General features: G+C 40.6%; 2 protein-coding genes across 4 annotated transcripts; both read left to right on the forward strand.

Annotated features, from left to right (window-relative positions):
* The first annotated feature begins 1801 nt into the window (after positions 1-1801).
* LOC115165410 (serine--tRNA ligase, cytoplasmic) lies at positions 1802-7625 on the forward strand. The gene is made up of 11 exons (XM_029718493.1): positions 1802-2031; positions 3000-3070; positions 3227-3310; positions 3410-3568; positions 3753-3896; positions 4033-4188; positions 4436-4657; positions 4902-5031; positions 6659-6816; positions 6929-7058; positions 7290-7625. The coding sequence occupies exons 1-11, from the start codon at positions 1896-1898 to the stop codon at positions 7445-7447; spliced, it is 1548 nt and encodes a 515-aa protein (XP_029574353.1). The 5' UTR covers positions 1802-1895; the 3' UTR covers positions 7448-7625.
* Positions 7626-13268: 5643 nt separating this feature from the next.
* Positions 13269-19869, forward strand: LOC115165411 (transmembrane protein 106C). Of its 3 annotated transcripts, none has more exons than XM_029718496.1 (8): positions 13269-13346; positions 14117-14378; positions 14504-14567; positions 16307-16466; positions 16589-16729; positions 16920-16969; positions 17922-17975; positions 18092-18235. In XM_029718496.1, the coding sequence occupies exons 2-8, from the start codon at positions 14165-14167 to the stop codon at positions 18210-18212; spliced, it is 804 nt and encodes a 267-aa protein (XP_029574356.1). In that variant the 5' UTR covers positions 13269-13346; positions 14117-14164; the 3' UTR covers positions 18213-18235. The 3 variants fall into 3 exon arrangements, with proteins under 3 accessions (XP_029574356.1, XP_029574354.1, XP_029574355.1); XM_029718494.1 differs by having other exon boundaries at positions 13303-13441; positions 18092-19869; XM_029718495.1 differs by having other exon boundaries at positions 13306-13482.
* The last annotated feature ends 149 nt before the right edge of the window (positions 19870-20018 follow it).

A 20018-nucleotide genomic window follows, 5' to 3' on the forward strand; every position in this document is an offset into this window, starting at 1 on the left:
AATATCTAAATCTGTGCTAGTTGACATTTTAGAAAATCAAAAGGGAAGGAATTTAGAAAAAGGTCTATCTTTCATAAGAGGTCAAGGAACCCATCGCACTTGGATGTAGATCTGTAGCTCATTGTCACGTCCTGACCAGCAGAGGGCGTATTGCTTAGTCTAGGTCAGGATGTGGCAGGGGGTTTGTGTTTGTTAAATGTTGGGTTGATGATTGGGACTTCCAATTGAAGGCAGGTGTGTATAGTTGCCTTTGATTGGAAGTCCTATATAGGTGTGTGTGTTTGTCTTTGGGGTTGTGGGGAATTGTTTTTGCACTTGCTTTGTGAGCCTGCAAAACTGTTTGCTGTAGTGAGTACTGTTTTTGGTTTTCCAGTGGATACTTTACTTGTTTTGTTAATTAAAGAAACATGAGTGTCCACACTTCCGCTGCGCCTTGGTCTTTCTCTCTCATGTATGACATTTTCAACGATGAGTACGACTTATTCTGTGACACTCATATGGATAGTGAGCAATAAAAATGTAGACAAATCACAGGTAATATTAATGTAAAATCTGTTAAATGAAAATGGCAATTCTAATAGGAGGGTATGTCAAAGACCTAAACTCAAGTGGTTTTAAATGTAATGTCATTTGAACTGAAAGCTATTGAAAATGAGATCTGTACATTAATTAATAAACACAGCTGTAATAGGATAAATATTTGTAGATAATCAAAAGGGATTTTTATTTTTTGTAATTCACTTTGATAGAGGTCAGGGAACACACCGCACGTATCTGTAGATCTCTAGCGCAGGTGGATCGGAAGCCATTAAATTATAATTGGAGTTCCTTCAGAAAGTGTTCACACCCCTTGACTTTATTTACGTTTGGTAGCAAAGTGGGATTAAAATGTATTAAATTGTAATTTTTCTGGTCAACGCTCTACACAAAACACTCATGTCAAAGTGGAAGAAAATGTCTAACGTTTGTAAAATAAATGAACAATAAAACACTATCTTGGTTAGACAAGTATTCAACCCCCTAGTCAATACATGTTAGAGTCACTTTTGGCAGCCATTACAGCTGTCAGTGTTTCTGGGGAAGCCTCTAAGAGCTTTCCACACCTGGATTGTGCAACATTTGCCAATTATTATTTTCAAAATTCTTCAGGCTCTGTCAAATTGGTTGTTGATCATTGCTAGACGAACATTTTCAAATAACAAATCTACCATTCCAGTGTTTTACTTGCTATACTTTATTTACTCTGCCACCATGGCCTTTTTTGCCTTTACCTCCCTTATCTCACATCATTTGCTCACATTGTGTATATAGTCTTATTTTTTTCTACTGTATCATTGATTGTATGTTGTTTTACTCCGTGTGTAACTCTGTGTTTTTGTATTTTGTCGAACTGCTTTGCTTTATCTTGGCCAGGTCGCAATTGTAAATGAGAACTTGTTCTCAACTTGCCTACCTGGTTAAATAAAGGTGAAAAAAATAATAATAATAAATAAAAAAAATGTACACATTCTCACTCAACCCTTTAGATTTGTGTGTATTAGGTAGTTGTTGGTGAATTGTTATATTACTTGTTAGATATACTGCACTGTCGGGAACTAGAAACACAAGCATTTCGCTACACTCTCATTAACATCTGCTAACCATGTATATGTGACCAATACAATTTGATTTGACTTGTTTTTATTTATTTATTTTTTTGAAGTATAAGGGAGTTGTACTCCAGTCAAGTTGGTGGCGGTAATGCAACATATTGGATGCCACCCACCGTTAAATCTCATCGAAGAAGAAGAAGAAGGAAGTGACGTAATCGTTTGTGCCGCTGGTACTTTTCACACCGGCTTGCTTTTTCTGTTACTCTGCACTGTTTTTGACAGTCATCAAAGCGTGGAATCATCATGGTGCTCGATTTAGACCAATTTCGAACCGATAAAGGCGGTGATCCTGAAGTAATCAGAGAAACTCAAAGAAAAAGGTTCAAAGATGTGTCACTTGTGGATAAACTAGTACACGCAGATACAGAATGGAGAAAATGTAAGTTCCGACTGCAAGCTAGCGTTAGCATTCATTGAATCTGATGGTGGTGTCCACTCACATGGCTTGCTAGCTTCATGCATTTATTATAGGTAGTTAAAAGCCGGCCTTGTAGTCACCCAGATACAAATTAAGAAATTCAAGCATAATACGTCAGTTCACGTTTTTAGATAATTTATTGTGAATTATCTGCCTGGATATTCTCAGCTAAACTCTGGTTAGTTGGTAGCCTGCGTTAGCTAGCTAGTTAGTCACCGGTAGTTAGCAAATGACTATGTATAGCCAGTTAGCTATCCAGCTACGTTAGTTCACTAACCACAACCAATAACTTTTCTTTCCCATGTCTTTAGTTAGGCTATACCTGATATGTCGTTCATTGTTGTCTAACATCAATTTAGCTAACTAAAACAATGTATGCTTCAGTAGCTAAACTATCAAGGAAAACCTAAACGATGGTTAGCTACGTCATCCTATCCACACTGACTGTAGCTACAATCTGATGCAATCCCCGTCCATAGCAAAGGATCAAAACCTCTCCTCAGCGTCCCACAGCTGTTATTGGGTCTTGGCTAGAAGGGATCCAGCTTTTGCCAGAATTTACTTTTCGTTGTAGGTTTAGGATAATTTACGTAGCAGGTTAGGATAAGTAGGTGAAGGGTTAGGGTTAGCTAAAATGCAAAAATATTATATAAACTTTTGGTGTAAATTTGACAAGCTGGATCCCATCTATATATGACCCTGTTATTGGGACAAGATGGAAAATAGCACGGATGCAGATTTGACTGAGATTGAATGTTGGACTACTCAAGTCTACATTGTTATGGTTACGGGGTTGCTTCATTGTCGCCTGTGAGCGTCACTAACGTTACAGCTACTTGTCTTGACACCTAGGCGCAAGACACAAACACCATTATATTGATTCATGACGTGCATATGACGCTGACCCTTGCCCTTTCCATACTCACCAGGTCGTTTCACTGCCGACAACCTCAACAAGGCAAAGAATTTATGCAGCAAGACAGTTGGAGAGAAAATGAAGGTACAACCTGTGAAACTGCTGGTGAACTATATAGGCTTTATGTAACCTACATGGCTACATGTCCCCCCCATCAGTCTGAAAGCATTATGTTCTATTCTATATGCAGATAGTTTCTTTCTACCCGTTCACCCTGTTCTGTGCCTTTTCTGTATACAGAAGAGGGAGCCAGTTGGGGATGACGATGATTCTGTCCCAGACGACGCCCAGAACTTGGAGGCCCTAACGGCAGACACACTATCGGTAGGTCAACTCGCCTGCCAGCAGTTCATCTATATGCTGCTTGACTTGTGGGTCCCATACTCATGGGTATGTTTCATGTCTATTTTCCCCTTTTTCTAGCCCCTCACGGTCACCCAGATCAAGAAGGTCCGTCTGCTTGTAGATGAGGCAGTGCAGAAATCTGACAGTGAGAGGGTGAAGCTGGAGGAGGAGCGCTTTCAATACCTGCGAGAGATCGGGAACCTCCTGCATCCATCTGTGCCCATAAGTAATGATGAGGTGGGTGTCATGGAATTTGAATTCCCATCAGGAATAGGGAGGTGGATGAAAGTACACATTGCCTCAGGGAGAAAATTCAAATTCTCATGCCTTGTCTGCTGCCTCTGTCTCATGAATGAATTTTGTTTTGCCTCTTGTTTACTTGTCTACTCTGTAATTTACCTTGTCGCTCTCTCCTTGCCAGGATGCTGATAACAAAGTGGAGCGCACCTGGGGAGACTGTACTGTGCAGAAGAAGTATTCCCACGTAGACCTGGTAGTCATGATCGACGGCTACGACGGAGAGAAAGGAGCTATAGTGGCTGGGAGCCGTGGCTACTTCCTCAAAGCAAGTTCTTAGTCACACACTGTCATATGTAGCCAATACACTCACAGGCCGATTCATACCAGGTGTAATTCTGTTAAACTCAGTGTGTGTCCTTGATAGTTATCCTTACCGAGTGTTTCCCTTTTTGTGTTTGTAGGGGCCACTGGTTTTCCTGGAGCAGGCATTGATCAATTATGCTCTGCGGATGCTCCACAGCAAGAACTACCAAATGCTCTACACCCCCTTCTTCATGAGGAAAGAGGTCATGCAGGAGGTGGCCCAGCTCAGCCAGTTTGATGATGAACTTTACAAGGTATGATGGATTTTAAACTAATCTTCCTTTCATTCCTATTGCGGGATAGGGCCCGATATACGTTTTTTTTTCATGTCTCAGTTTTGTTGCATGTTAAGATATATATATATATATATATATATATATATATATATATATATATATATATATATATATATATATATATATATATATATATGATGTTCATCTTGATATGTGGGTGTTTTTATGTAATGTATTCACTCTGCCTTCTCTGCTTGTCTCTCAGGTGATTGGGAAGAGCAGTGAGAAATCTGAGGACACGGCCATAGATGAGAAGTACCTGATTGCCACTTCAGAGCAGCCCATCGCAGCCTTCCTGAGAGACGAGTGGCTGAAGCCAGAGGAACTGCCCATGCGCTACGCCGGCCTATCCACCTGCTTCAGACAGGAAGTGGGTTCCCACGGGCGTGACACCCGAGGCATCTTCAGGGTGCACCAGTTTGAGAAGGTAAGTGGACATTTTCTCAAAGTAGAGATGGTGGCTGTGTCAAGGTCAGTGTAGAAAAGGAAAAAGCTTTGTTGTAGTGCTTTGCATTTTATAGGCCTAATTGGAGAAGGATAAAGTCTGGTTATTATTGGCAATTTACAGATCATTTCAAGTGATACACATTTTCCAGAAAAGGTCATTTTTTGGGGGGGTGGGCCTCTGCTAATGATTGTGAAATACTAATGAACATGCTCTCTGCCCCCAGATAGAGCAGTTTGTTTTTGCCTCTCCTCATGACAACAAGTCCTGGGAGATGATGGATGAGATGATTGGGACGGCTGAAGAGTTCTACCAGGCACTAGGGATCCCCTACCGCATCATCAACATAGTCTCAGGTAGGTCCTGCAGATGGTCCTCCCTAACACGTCTGTTCCTCTCTGGGACAGAGACTAATTATCACATGCAATTCCATACGTGGTTGGCCCAAAGATATTTGTGTTTTGGACCTTCCTGAAAGTAAATCCAAAGAAAAGTCCTTTTTGGAGGAAGGATGATTGGCAGACCTGTATCCAAAATGATTATTGAGAAATAATGGATTAAGGTTGGGAATTGTGACATTTTGAACTGAGTCTCTAGTTGCTACAAATCCTGTCTTGATGTCATTTGAAACATTGTGTGCTCTGAAATACAAGTTTTAGATTAAATGGATGGTGCTAGATTCTGCGTGCAGTTTAAAGGGAGTTGAGGGTAGTTTTGTGTGCCAATGCTAACTAGCGTTAGCACAATGACTGGAAGTCTTGTTTCCCCTCTGATTTTTTTTCAGCAGTGGTGGCAAAGGTGGGGGGGGGTTCATTGTTGCTACTAGCGTTAGTGCAGTGACATGTTACCTTTTGCCAGTCATTGTGCTAACTCTACTTAGCATTGGCTCGCGAAATCGCCTTCAACGTACTTCAAACTGCACGCAGGGCCATACCTAGGGTCCAAACCATACATTGGTATCCATAAGACCATTTGACTCTGGGTAAGTAAAATAGGGCATAAAAGTCCAATGCAGCTGTTTTTTTTTTTTCTCAATATCAAATCATTTCTGGGTAACCAATTAAAGTACCTTACTGTGATTGTTTTCAATTAAAATGGTCAAAAAGAAACAAAAGTAGCTTCTTAGCAAAGAGCAATTTCTCAAGCAAGAATTGTGCTTGGACTGTCTGGGAGTGGTCTGAGTGGGGATGGAAAAACTGAAAACTAGCTGTTTTGGCAGAGGTTTGGAACTCTTTCTTATTGGTCTAAACTAATTAACCACCAAAACAGGCTGAAATTTCAGGTGATCTTTTCAAATAGCTCTTACACTAAAGCATCATCATTTTCACAATATTATTCCAACCTCGGAGTGTGTAAAATATAGATAAACAGGGAAGTCACGTTTTTGACTGCACTGAGCCTTTTAAAGGGATACTTTGGGCTTTTGGCAATTAAGCCCCTTCTACTTCACCAGAGTCAGATGAACTCGTGGAGAAAAAATGTCTGCGTCCTGAATGAAGGAAGTTGGAGGTAGTTTCACGAGCCAATGCTAACTAGCTTTTGTGCAATAACTGGAAGCCTATGGTATCCATGAGTTCATATGAATCTGGGGAAGAAGATAAAGGACTTCATTGCCAAAATCCTGAGGTATTTCTTATTGCCAGAATCTTGCACTATTCCTTTAAGTATTCAGCATGACAATAACAGTCACTCATAAATGTTAACTTGCCATTTTTAATAAGAACCTTCTCATTGGAAGGTATTACAATGACCTTTTATCCTGTGTGATATATGTGACACAATGGACATTTCCCTTGCAAGCTGTTTTGAGGGTGTCTTACTACCTACATGTCTTTTTATTTATTTAACCAGGTAGGCTAGTTGAGAACAAGTTCTCATTTACAACTGCGACCTGGCCGAGATAGAGCAAAGCAGTGCGACACAAACAACACAGCGTTACACCATGGGATGTCTGAGCCGCTGTGTCTGTCTGCTCCCACCCAGGTGCTCTGAACCATGCAGCCAGTAAGAAGCTGGACTTGGAGGCCTGGTTCCCAGGCTCCGCAGCCTTCAGAGAGCTGGTCTCCTGCTCCAACTGTTTAGACTACCAGGCCCGTCGGCTGCGTATCCGCTATGGACAGACCAAAAAGATGATGGACAAGGTGAGAGTACCCAGTCTTTACATAGAATCCGGATTTGCTTCCATAATCAAAAACTCATAGTAAAATGGAATATTTGAACCAGTTTTAAAACAACACTTCCTGTGTTTTTCAGGCTGACTATGTGCACATGCTCAACGCAACCATGTGTGCCACCACACGTGTAATGTGTGCTATTCTGGAGACGTACCAGACCGAAGAGGGTGTCGTCATTCCAGAGGTACTCCGGAACTTCATGCCTCCAGGTGAGACACAGTATATTTTTTTTTTAACAGGTTTTGTGAAGGGGCCTGCAATACTTTTGCCCTATGCGTGGAAGATGGTAGTCATGAAAGGTTGTCTTTCTCACAGAGTACTTATTTTCATAAATGTCTCTAGAGTTGTAGTTGGTTCTATGCGTATTTGATGACTAGTATTGCCATGAAAAACTGTGTGTGTGGACATCATTTTCATTCCTCTCCTATTCATTTTCTTAGGTATGACAGAGATGCTGAAGTTTGTGAAGCCAGCGCCTATTGACGTGGAGACGTCCAAGAAGCAGAAGAAGCAGCAGGATGGAGGGAAGAAGAAGAAACAGGGAGGTGGAGACCAGCTCCAGAACCAAGTGGAGAACATGTCTGTCAACGATTCTTAGACACCATCATCATTCCTATCCTTAAGCTCCCTTCACTTATCACAGAGCCCTGTTCTACTGTAGAACCAGAGTACTTTGGAAAAGGGAAAGGCCGTTGGCGTTGTTAGGGAAACAGCTTGGGGGTAATGGTAATGTTAGGTCTGCTGCATGCAATTATCGTCACTAAGAGCCAAACAAAGTCTATCAAGTCCGAACTCTGGAATTCTGTGAAATTTCGTTGGAAGCAACCTTGCGACATCTTGTATATAAGGTGCTTTAAGAAATAAGGTTGCTTTGATGTTCTGAACTCAATTTTAATTTATCTTATTGCGTATCACCATAAATCACACGTAATCTGGACCCATTGTTTTCCTACATTGTTGCTTGCCTTGAGGTCATTTGCTTCTAATTACGTCTGTATGTACTATTGGAAGACGAGGCATTGATAAAGTGGTGTGTTGTAACAATACAAGATCTGAATTACACTTTCCTAATGTTTTTTTTTTTCTCCGATGATCTGAGAGATGTCAGTGCCTGCAATAGCAATACCTGCAAACAGTCAGATAGCGTCTGAACTGAAGGATATTAGATGAATGGCAATAAGGGAGAAGTTAATTTTGGTTAGTCATTTACCTCCCGAGACTTTACACACAAAGCAAGCTCGCCACCTGACGTCAACAGTGCTAAAATAGTGTGGAGTTATTTAAAAGGGTTAAGATCCCAAATTTAACAGGAGTTGTATTGTTGCGTAAAGGGGCCTTACATGTCATTTACACCCAGGGATCATGAACCAGTTGATTTAGTGGTGTAATATCCTGAAACACTATACTTTCATCTGTTGTTCCGGAAGCACAGCCCTGCCAAAGATGAGTGATATCTCTGACAATAATGAAAGCAGAGTGCACACTATTAGAGGTTTTATACATGACAACTGACTTCAAAACAGCGTGCATAATATTTTTCCTAATGTAATACATCTATTAGTAACCCTGTATTGTTGTTGAGGATGGGAGGAAAAAAATCTTGATTGATTTTGTGAATGTTCTTGGCCTCTTGACTGGCTTTTTTGATCTAAGTTGCTGGGGCGTGTTAAGGTGGTCCATCCTGAGGGCATGCAAATATGAATGAAGCTGTTCAGATGTCAGATGACTAGTGTGGCATTGAAGTACTGTTAGTATGATTGTTTGGTTTTGTAGATAGATTCACATTTTTCAAGGCTCATGAAAGAAGCAATTTTATCAGTGTCTAACATGGTTTCAATTAACAGTTTTTCAAAAGATCAGATTGATTTAAATATTCATATTCAGTGGTTGAGCAAGGCCCTGTCCTTTGCCCTCCATTAGATGTCTGACGCAGAGTCGACAGAAAAGCTGCAGAAGAGCAAGTGTTTGTTTTTGTCCATGAGCAGGATTGACATTTTGGAGCACAAAACCAAGGTGAGAGTCTACTCAGTACGCAAAATGACATAGAAAATACATATTACAGTAATCTTGTCCTGACATTAACATCTTGTGGATTTTAGGTGCTGATTGAAAGGTAAAAATACACATTTTCTGGATGTAAAAAAAAATGTCATTTGCAGACATTGTAAATAAGTATTTTTCAGTCATTGATTCTATGGCCAAATTTCAGCTGCTAAACATTCTCAATTATCAACATTTGCATTACAACACAATTATACTTTTTTTCACACATTTTAATAGGAAAAAAGAATATGTATTATTACTCCCATCTATCACATGCAGTTATGCTTGCTTTTTCAAAATCTGGCAGCAATGATGTTCAAAGTAATACATCATAGCTAATAAACCAACAGACCACTTCAACTACAATAACATTCTGAGTAATGGTTAGAGATGTATTTTATTTTATCACTATTATTGTGATATGTTGTCATTTATCTATCCTTAGTTGAATGCACTGACTAAGTCACTGGATGAGAGCGGCTGCTGAATGACCAAAATGTAAACGTTAAAAACAAACACTTGCAAAGCATGCTGGGTATTAATGAGCTCTGCCCCCAAACAAGTACAATTTGGTTGGTGCGGACCAGATCCAAATCTGAACGAATCATAGACGTTAAAGGCTATGTTTCACAAGTTTGAACATCACAGTACAGTACAGCTTTGTACAGTAGAACACAGGAGAGTATACTACAGTACAGGACAGTACATTACAGTACAGAATAGTTAATTAAGTAGAGTACAGTTTACTTCAGTAGTACATTACATTAGAGTACCGTTTACTTCAGTAGAGTACATTACAGTAGCGTACAGTTCACTACAGTAGAGTATATTACAGTAGAATACATTACAGTAGAGTACATTACAGTAGAGTACAGTTTATTTGTAAGTCGCTCTGGATAAGAGCGTCTGCTAAATGACTTAAATGTAAATGTAATGTAAATGTTTACTTCAGTAGAGTACATTACAGTAGAGTTCATTAGAGTAGAGTACAGTTTACTTCAGTAGAGTACATTACAGTAGAGTTCATTAGAGTAGAGTATATTACAGTAGAGTAAAGTAAGATACATTATAGTACACTTTTCTTTACTGTAGGCTAGTGTGCTCCACTGCATTGTACTGTACTGGACTCTACTGTACTATACTCTTCCTGTACTGTACTGTGTATTGTAATGTACTGTACTCGGGCTGTGCTCTACTGTACTGTGCTGTCCAAACTTGTGAAACATAGAAATCTGAACCAATTCTAGACGTCTATGTTTGGGCTAAATCAAGGCCGGTCCGGACTGGACTAAATCGGAACGTCTATATTTGGACCAAATATAGGCTGGATCGGATGTCTGTGATTGGTTCAGATTTGTTTCGGACCGGTAAGTCCGTGGACGTTGAAATCAAGGACTGCACCAAAAAAAGACGCTGCCTAACGTTAAATGCTTAGTTGCGTAGGGTCCAACTCCAAAGGAATAGCCTAGGGTCTAACTCAAAAGGAAGAGCTTAGGCTCCAACTCCAAGGTCAGAGCCTAGGGTTCAACTCCAAGGGAAGAGCCTAGGGTTCAACTCCAAGGGAAGAGCCTAGGGTTCAACTCCAAGGGAAGAGGCTCCTACTCCAAGGTCAGAGCCTAGGGTTCAACTCCAAGGTGAGAGCCTAGGGTTCAACTCCAAGGGAAGAGGCTCCTACTCCAAGGTCAGAGCCTAGGGTTCAACTCCAAGGTCAGAGCTTAGGCTCCAACTCCAAGGTCAGAGCCTAGGGTTCAACTCCAAGGTCAGAGCCTAGGCTCCAACTCCAAGGTGAGAGCTTAGGGTTAAACTCCAAGGGAAAATGAAACTGCTTCATTATGATGAAGTCTAAAAAGGAGAAATGTACACTTGGTTTACAGAAGTAACTACATTTTTCTGTGTTTCTATGGTGTTGTGTAATACAACTACCCCATCCTCCCTCTTCCAATAATCTTCCTTTCGCTTTTTATCACTCTCATTCTTACTTCCCTCTTTTGTCTTGTGTTCCCAGCCCCCTCTCCTCTGTGTCCTTCTGTGCTGTCCTCCCGACCCCACCCAAAGTCTTTGGCTTTGTGGCTAAACACCCAGCTGCAGATATGTACCAATGTTACCTGTTCCAGAGCTAGACATTTGTGAGTACAGTGAAATCATTCAGTCTTGATTTCAGGGCACATCACTAAAAACATCTATGGGTTGTAGATTGCAGATCTCCTTTAAAAAAAAAAAGTTCTGCAGAGGGAGAATGCAGAGCTGCAGATGAGACTCAGTGCATCAGGAGATGTGAGTGAGGAAGCAGTAGGCCTACACACACACACACACAGTCTTGTACAGCTACCCCTTGTTTGGACACACAATTCAGTCCCATTCAAAATCCTATTTTCCCTAACCTCTAAACCTAACCCTAACCCGTACTTTTTCCCTAACCTTAACCCTAACCCTAACCTTAATCCAAAACCCTAACCCTAGCTCCTAACCCTAAACTTAATTCCAACACTAATTCTAACCTTAACCCTAAACCCCCTAGAAAAAGCATTTGACCTTGTGGGGACAAACAAAATGTCCCAAAATTTGTGTTTGTTTCCTATTCTTGTGGGGAAATCCCCACAAGAACAGCAATACAGCCATGCATTCATCACACCCCAACTGAATTCTGTTGAAAATCCTTTTCTTAATTTCACTCATTTCCAGTAACATTTCACCTCGGTGATGACACAGCCCCTTTACTGAGAACACAGGAACTGAACATGACATATGCATGAAGAGGAGTGGACTATAAAGCTTAAGGTGTCCGGATACACATGCTTGTTTTGCTCCTAGCAGAACTCGGCTAGGCGAAGTCTGTGCTGGCATATTCCCTTAAAATACCTTTGTTTGACAAATGAGAAAAAAAATGGCAATGTTAATGTTTGTCCCTCTTGAGATGCCGTAGCCAGTACACTTCCTCAAAATAGTATGAATTAAGACAACTCAAGAAATATGTAATTAATTTTAACGTTTTGTCAAGGAGGTCTTTGTGGCAAAATTTTACATCTAACCAAGATGTTGGTGCAGTATTTGCATGAAAACTAGTCTGTCATTGAAAGACAAGCGCTTCATTCAGGTATTCCTACTGTTGGCCAATCACCGGCGAAGGGGGGTAGACTTCGGCTACTGAACTTCGACAAACCTGAAGATAAAAAAATGTGTGTGCCAACAGCTGAAAAAAACACTGCCGAACACCAAAATGAACAAAAATGTCACAAAATTGCAAAGCATACAGTGGAAACAGTTCGCACAAACTGTTTCGACTGGGAAGCATATGGTAAGCTTTTACAGCATGTTTCCCAGTTGAAACAGTAAGGTTTACCTTGTGCTTCCCAGTGTTTTGAGGAAGTTTACTTGTTGCTATGTCGTCTTAAGACGGGCAAACAGTAATGCCGCTTTTTCTTCGTTTTTCAAGCTAATGTATTTTAAGGGAGTATAAGAGCGCAGATGTTCACTTCGCCTAGCTGAGTTCTGCAAGAAGCAAACCAAACCTAGTATGGTGAAGCCTTTATGCAACACACATGTTGAAGATGTACCACATGACTCTAACTATAATGTCTGAATAAAACAGTAAATACTAGTTGGATATTGTATGTGTTGTCTTTACTATACTTTATTTTCCAAGGATCATGCACTTTCTCTCTACATTTAGTCTATGGATATACATCACAAGAGGCTGCTGAGGGGAGAACAGCCCACAATAATGTCCAGAAGGGAACAAATGGAATGTATTTGATACCATTCCACTTATTCCACTCCAGCCATTACCACGAGCCTGTTCTCCAAGTTAAGGTGCCACCAACCTCCTGTGATATACAGTACCAGTCAAAAGTTTGGACACACCTACTCGTTCAAGGGTTTTTCTTTATTTTAACTATTTTCTACATTGTAGAATAATAGTGAAGACATCAAAACTATGAAATAACACATTTGGAATAATGTAGTAACCAAAAAAGTGTTAAACAGATAAAAATATATTATATATTTGAGATTCTTCAAATAGCCACCCTTTGCCTTGATGACAGCTTTGCACGCTCTTAATAAAGTAAAGAAAAACCCTTGAATGAGTAGGTGTTCTAAAACCTTTGACCGGTTGTGTACATTACTTTATTTCAATATTATTTTATTTTTATGTAGGGATGTGCAAAACGGAAACTTCGCAAACTTCTTCCAAAATAAAAACTAATCCTGGTTTGCACTGTATCTTTAAGAAGATTTTCAAGCGCCCACTAGAATGAAGCAGATTGCAAGCCCATCAACAGCCGGGGTGTAAACATTAGTTCAAACTGTTTCAAAAAGTTTTGTTTTGTAACTAAAACCATTGGACAAATTCAGGTAGCTCCCGCCCCGTTTAGTTCAGTTTGCTTCCGTTTAAGAAATGTTTTGCAACATAATCTGCGGAATGAATACACCCCTGCACAAGAACGAACCGCAAAGTGAGTGTCACGAGCTCCTGGCAAAACAACACGATCAATGACTTGATAGCCTTGCCTGAATGTTCTTAGAAATATCGTCAACCAAATATATATAGGTAAGACAACTATTATGTCTGAAGACGCAAGCCTAGTGCAGGTTTGTGCACCTTGGTAAACGTTGACAGCTGGCTAGTTAACTTTGCTTGCTAGCTAAAAGCTCGATAGCTAAGTTAGCTAGCTACTTACCTTACGTAACTTTACCGCTAACGTTAGCAAGATAGCTCAAACATTCTCGACCGCAGTGGCACTAAGCTTGCTGTTGTTATTGTGCTTTGATTCGACTAAGTAACTGATAGTTGTGTTGTTGTTGGACATAATACTTTACTAACCAATGTGTAGCTAGCTAGCTATTGTATTGTGATAGTGTTCATAGCTATGTTTTTTAAAAAAATGTTATGGTCATTGTTCATGCCTATCTAGATACTTCCACGTTTGGCATTAAGAGGCCTCGCCCTACGCCATTTATTCCGATTGCCATATCTGTGCTATAGGGTATAGTACTAGTGCCTGGGACATTATGTGCTTTGAGGCCTGGCATACTGGCCAACGTCTGTCTAGTCTGGAAATCCCAGACCTACTGTAGGGCAACGCAACTGGAACATTGTTTACATTGTGGGAGGCAACCCATCTGCAGTAGGCTAATCATTTTAAATACAATTGCCAAACGTTGATTATTAGCCTAAATAAGTCCTGCCCTTTACTCAACAACTTTTGTTTTTGCTGTACTCTAGGGTCTGTCCTTTGAAAAAAGGCTGGCTTGATTATCTGCCAGCCAGCTCATGGGCACTCAATGGTCCCGAAGCGAAAGCGACAGCAGTCTTCTGCTCGTCCCGGAGGTTGGGACAGGGTGGCAGACGGGGGATGATGATGATGATGACTCGCTGGATGGACTGGACAGACAGGAGGACATTGCTCGGTTCCCTTATGTGGAGTTTACTGGCAGGGACAGTATTACCTGTCCAACATGCCAAGGCACTGGCCACATCCCCTCAGGTGAGGCATTTCCTGTCTGGATTCCTGTCCTGCTGGGCAATGATTGCTGTACTGATGTGGTAGGGATCATTATGATGGTGTTCTCCCATTTGACTTGTCCCTCTTCTGTGGTCATTGTCCTTCAGAGCAGGTCAATGAGCTTGTGGCTCTGGTTCCCTACAACGACCAGAGACTCCGGCCCCAGAGAACGTATGTTTTACAGCTAACCCTTTTTTCTCACCAGGTTATATCTGGATTGGTCACATACAGTTGAAGTCGGAAGTTTTCATACACTTAGGTTGGAGTCATTAAAACGCATTTTTCAACCACTCCACACATTTCTTGTTAACGAACTATAGTTTTGGCAAGTTGGTTAGGACATCTACTTTGTGCATGACACAAGTCATTTTTCCAACAATTGTTTACAGACAGATTATTTCACTTATAATTCACTGTATCACAAATCCAGTGGGTCAGAAGTTTACATACACTAAGTTGACTGTGCCTTTAAACAGCTTGGAAAATTCCAGAAAATGATGTCATGGCTTTAGAAGCTTCTAATAGGCTAATTGACATAATTTGAGTCAATTGGAGTTGTACTTGTGGATATTTTCAAGGCCTACCTTCAAACTTAGGGAAAATAGGGAAATCGGCCAAGACCTCAGAAAACAAATTGTAGACCTTCACAAGTCTGGTTCATTCTTGGGAGCAATTTCCAAACGCCTGAAGGCACCACGTTCATCTGTACAAACAATAGTATGCAAGTAAAAACACCATGGGACCACGCAGCCGTCATACTGCTCAGGAAGGAGACGTGTTCTGTCTCCTAGAGATGAACATGCTTTGGTGCGAAAAGTGCAAATCAATCCCAGAACAACAGCAAAGGACCTTGTGAAGATGCTGGAGGAAACGGGTACAAAAGTATCTATATCCACTATAAAACGAGTCCTATATCGACATAACCTGAAAGGCCGCTCAGCAAGGAAGAAGCCACTGCTCCAAAACCGCCATAAAAAAGGCACACTACGGTTTGCAGCTGCACGTGGGGACAAAGATCGTACTTTTTGGAGAAATGTCCTCTGGTCTGATGAAACAAAAATACAACTGTTTGGCCATAATGACCATTGTTATGTTTGGAGGAAAAAGGGGGAGGCTTGCAAGCCGAAAGCACCATCCCAACCGTGAAGCACGGGGGTGGCAGCATCATGTTGTGGAGGTGGCTTTGCTGCAGGAGGGACTGGTGCACTTCACAAAATATATGGCATCATGAGGCAGGAAAATTATGTGGATATCCAGTGAAGCAACATCTCAAGACATCAGTCAGGAAGTTAAAGCTTGGTCACAAATGGGTCTTCCAAATGGACAATGACCCCAAGTATACTTCCAAAGTTGTGACAAAATGTCAAGGTATTGGAGTGGCCATCACAAAGCCCTGACCTCAATCCTATAGAAAATTAGTGGGCAGCACTGAAAAAGCTTGTGCGAGCAAGGAGGCATACAAACCTGACTCGGTTACACCAGCTCTATCAGGAGGAATGGGCCAAAATTCACCCAATTTATTGTGGGAAGCTTGTGGAAGGCTAGTTTTGAGTAACCAAGTTAAACAATTTGAAGGCAATGCTACCAAATACTAATTGAGTGTATGTAAACTTCTGACCCACTGGGAATGTGAAATAAAAGCTGAAATAAATCATTCTCTCTACTCTTATTCTGACATTTCACATTCTTAAAATAAAGTGGTGATCCTAACTGACCTTAAAAAAATGAATTTTTACTAGGATTAAATGTCAGATTGTGAAACTGAGTTTAAATGTATTTGGCCAAGGTGTATGTAAACTTCTGACTTCAACTGTACATAACCATCACATTCTGTCATTTTTGGTTGGTTCACAGTTTTTTGGGGGGTAACATTGATTGCCAAAGTAAACAGGAAGTGCTATGTTTGACAGGAAGCTGTATGTGGTCCTCTCGGCGGTGCTATGTCTCCTGGCTTCCTCGCTGGTGGTTTTCTTCCTCTTTCCTCGCTCTGTCATGGTGGAGGATGATGGGATACGCTCTGTCACCGTGCAGTTTGATCACATCAACACTAAAGTCCTCATGAATATGACAGTAAGTCAGTAAATCGCGTGAAGATGTACTCTGTTAGTTGGAGATAAGATGGTCATTTGACTGTGCCTGCTGTTTATGGTGTGTTCTGCTGACTGTTCATTTTCCCCGGTCCTATTTGTCAGAGCTCCTTGAACTTCACCAACTCAAACTTCTTCGCAGTGATGGTGGATAGTCTAAGCTGCCAGGTTCTCTATATGAAAACAGTCATAGGCACCATGCAGCTTGATAACGTCATCACCATCCAGCCCCTGAGCCAGAAACAGGTATGGCCTGCGGCATTCTTACATGCAGTGAACCATCACTTGGGACACATTCACTCCATGTTACATGTAGTTTAATGATTGACTTGTATATGTTACTTGCTTCAAATATACATCTTGTTTGCATTTCCTGCCAAAATTTCAGTTGACTTCTGGTCTTGACTATTTTAAAACATTTTTATTTTTGCTACAGGTGAACTTCACAGTCAGCGTTCAGATCAGTGGAAGCACCTCCTATGTTTAGTAAGTTAAAGGGACCTTTAAAGACCTGTATTTAGTTTTTGTTTCAAGTCCCGTAATTGTTAATATATCAAATGTTATTTGTCACATGCGCCGAATACAACCGGTGTAGACCTTACTTACAAGCCCTTAAAACCTCTTAAGGATCCACCCCTTTTGAATTTTTTTTGTCTAAAATGACCTACCCAAATCTAACTGCCTGTAGCTCAGGATATGCATGTTCTTGGTACCATTTGAAAGGAAACACTTTAAAGTTTGTGGAAATGTGAAAGGAATGTAGGAGAATATAACAAATTAGATCTGGTAAGAGATAATACAAAGAAAAAACAACCGTTATTTTGTATTTTTGTTGTAACATCTTTGAAATGCAAGAGAAAGGCCATGATGTATTATTCCAGCCCAGGTGCAATTTAGATTTTGTCCACTAGATGGCAGCAGTGTATGTGCACATTTTTAGACTGATCCAATGAACCATTTTATTTCTGTTCAAAATGTTGTATCAAGACTGCCCAAATGTGCGTAATTTGTTTATTAATAACTTCATGTTCAAAATTATGCACTCCTCAAGTAATAGCATGGTATTCTTTCACTGTAATAGCTATTGTAAATTGGACAGTGCAGTTAGATTAACAAGAATTTAAGCTTTCTGCCCATATCAGATATGTCTGTCCTGGGAAATGTTCTTGTTACTTACCTCATCCTAATCACATTAGCTCGTACATCCCGTGGACGGGACACCGATCCCAAATAAGTTTTTAATTAACCAACAATAAGAAAATATTTACTAAATAAACAAAAGTAAAAAAAAGTATCACAACGAGGCTATATACAGGGGGTACCGGTACTGAGTCAATGTGTGGGGTACAGGTTAGTTGTGGTAATTTGCACATGTAGGTAGGGGTAAAGTTATATTTGTGATTGTGAAGAGGTTCTAACCACTCTTTCCACCCTCCAGTGCCTTCTGCACCATGGCAAGCATCAAGGTTCACAATATCTTGGTTATCATGCAGTAAGTATATCCTACCTCCTTATTGTGAAACCGTATCACTTCCATCTCTACCTCTTGCCATTTTGTCTTTATGATATTTCAATGTTTTTACTCATAACTGTGTTCTTCGTTCCCAGGACATCTGTGAAAACCTCCTACATGATGCGCACGGCCCAGAATACCCTGGAAGCTTATCGCTACATTGACTGTGGTTCAAACTCCACTGTTCACCAGCCCCCACGCCGACTGTGGCAGTAACCCTCTCTCCCTACCCCACCACTTAAATCACCACCAGCCAGTGGTGAGGCCAAGAGTCCAGCAGGCAGGGACAGAGGGACCAAGATGCTGGGAGCCAGGCCACACGAACCAAGGAATATTCCCAATCATTTCAGTCCAAGCATTTGTTTTGACTTCAGGATCATTAAGTTTGATCACTTGCCTTCATAAATGCAACAAACACCAGCTCTTCTGTAAATTATATTTAGCTGTTGTGCATTTGGCTGAAATTCAAGGCATGACTAATTTACATCCTGTTGAAGCCGCAACAATCTTGACTTTAGGAGGGAATTAGTTATCCTTTGCTTGAGCACAGTTACCGGTGTTACTACTGAATTATGACTGCGTATCCTGCTGTGCTAGTCCTTGCATTTGTGACATTGAGAGCGTCCGCTCACATTTAAGTGTCCTTTGGTGTGGGTCCTATGATTTCAGGGACTTGGCATAGTAGGAATGTATGAAGTGACTGATATTTTATTGCGCAAGAAGGGAGATTTGCTCCCTGCTATTTATATCTGGGACTTGACAGGACTAGTCGAGGGATGTGCCTAAGACAATTTGTTTGCACCTTAAAAATGGTACATAGGGCTATTGTTTGATATGTATCTCTGATTTATTTTCTGCTTTTTAATAAGGGAGAGTTACTGTCAGCAGGTACTAATATAAATTATGACACTCTGTTTGGGTGTTTCCCACTGATTTACTAAGCATTTATACCAGTACAAGATTAAACAAGAGTAGTAATATATGATTGTAAAGTCCATAAAAAGGCAGGTTTGTGTTTTTTTCCTATAGGATCGAACATTTTACGGCCCTTAATTATGGGTGGGTGGTGGGGGGGGGACTGCAAATGTTTTGCTAGAGCATGATTAGCTGGTAAATCCAACTCACCATGTTTGAAGTACAACGTTGTTGACATGATTGTTAAAAATGTAATACTAAAAGCATAGTCTTGCCAAGTACACAGCACAGTGTATGGACCTCTGTCCGGAGGCCCAGCCTGGACTTAATTACTCCATAATGGCTTGCTAAAGTTTTCTTTAACGACAGCCACTGCAGTATTAACCAGGTCAGCATGACTAAAACGTCATTAACTCACTCACTGTCCTATTGTGTTGGGTATCTTCTTAATGTTGTTTACATTCCAAAGCACAGCCTCTTGTTGTCATAGAATTTATAATTAAGCTGATGAAATTACTTGAAATTTGGTTTTTGCGGTTTGATATTTCGAGAGCGTTAAAAAGCGATAAGCTTGTGTGGTATTTCCAAGTTAGCGGATTGTCTTGTTTAATTTAGCTCTGCTGGTTAGATCTTTTGGATTGTGTTTGAACAGGGTTATTGCACTAAAGGACAATGGAGACCGCCTGAGTGCCAATCTGTTTGTGCTATCATGCTAACTTCCCGTCACTCATTGTCATGCAAAACATGTTTGGCTTGACAGTGACAGCAATGACTTGACGAGCACAACCAGATCTGAGACCAGGCTACAATGGAGAAAGGTGAAAACAGATGGTGAGGTGTAACAAAAAAAAACGAGGAAATGTATGTATTTTTGAAATGCCAAAATTCTCAAATGGGGAGAAAAAAAGAATAAGGGAATGGTCAACTAATAAAGATGGTTACTTTTTTAATGAGAACATGTCTGTGTGTTGCCTCTGTGACGTTTTTGTTTTCAGTCCTTATTCTTGCTCTTGAAAAGTGCATGTTTCTAAGCAAAATACACAAGGCTTTAAATTCTTGAGTACAGTTTAGAAACCTAGAGATAGTAAATCCAATGAGCAGAAATCA

The sequence above is a fragment of the Salmo trutta genome, chromosome 28 (assembly GCF_901001165.1).
Source record: "Salmo trutta chromosome 28, fSalTru1.1, whole genome shotgun sequence".
Classification (NCBI taxonomy): domain Eukaryota; kingdom Metazoa; phylum Chordata; class Actinopteri; order Salmoniformes; family Salmonidae; genus Salmo; species Salmo trutta.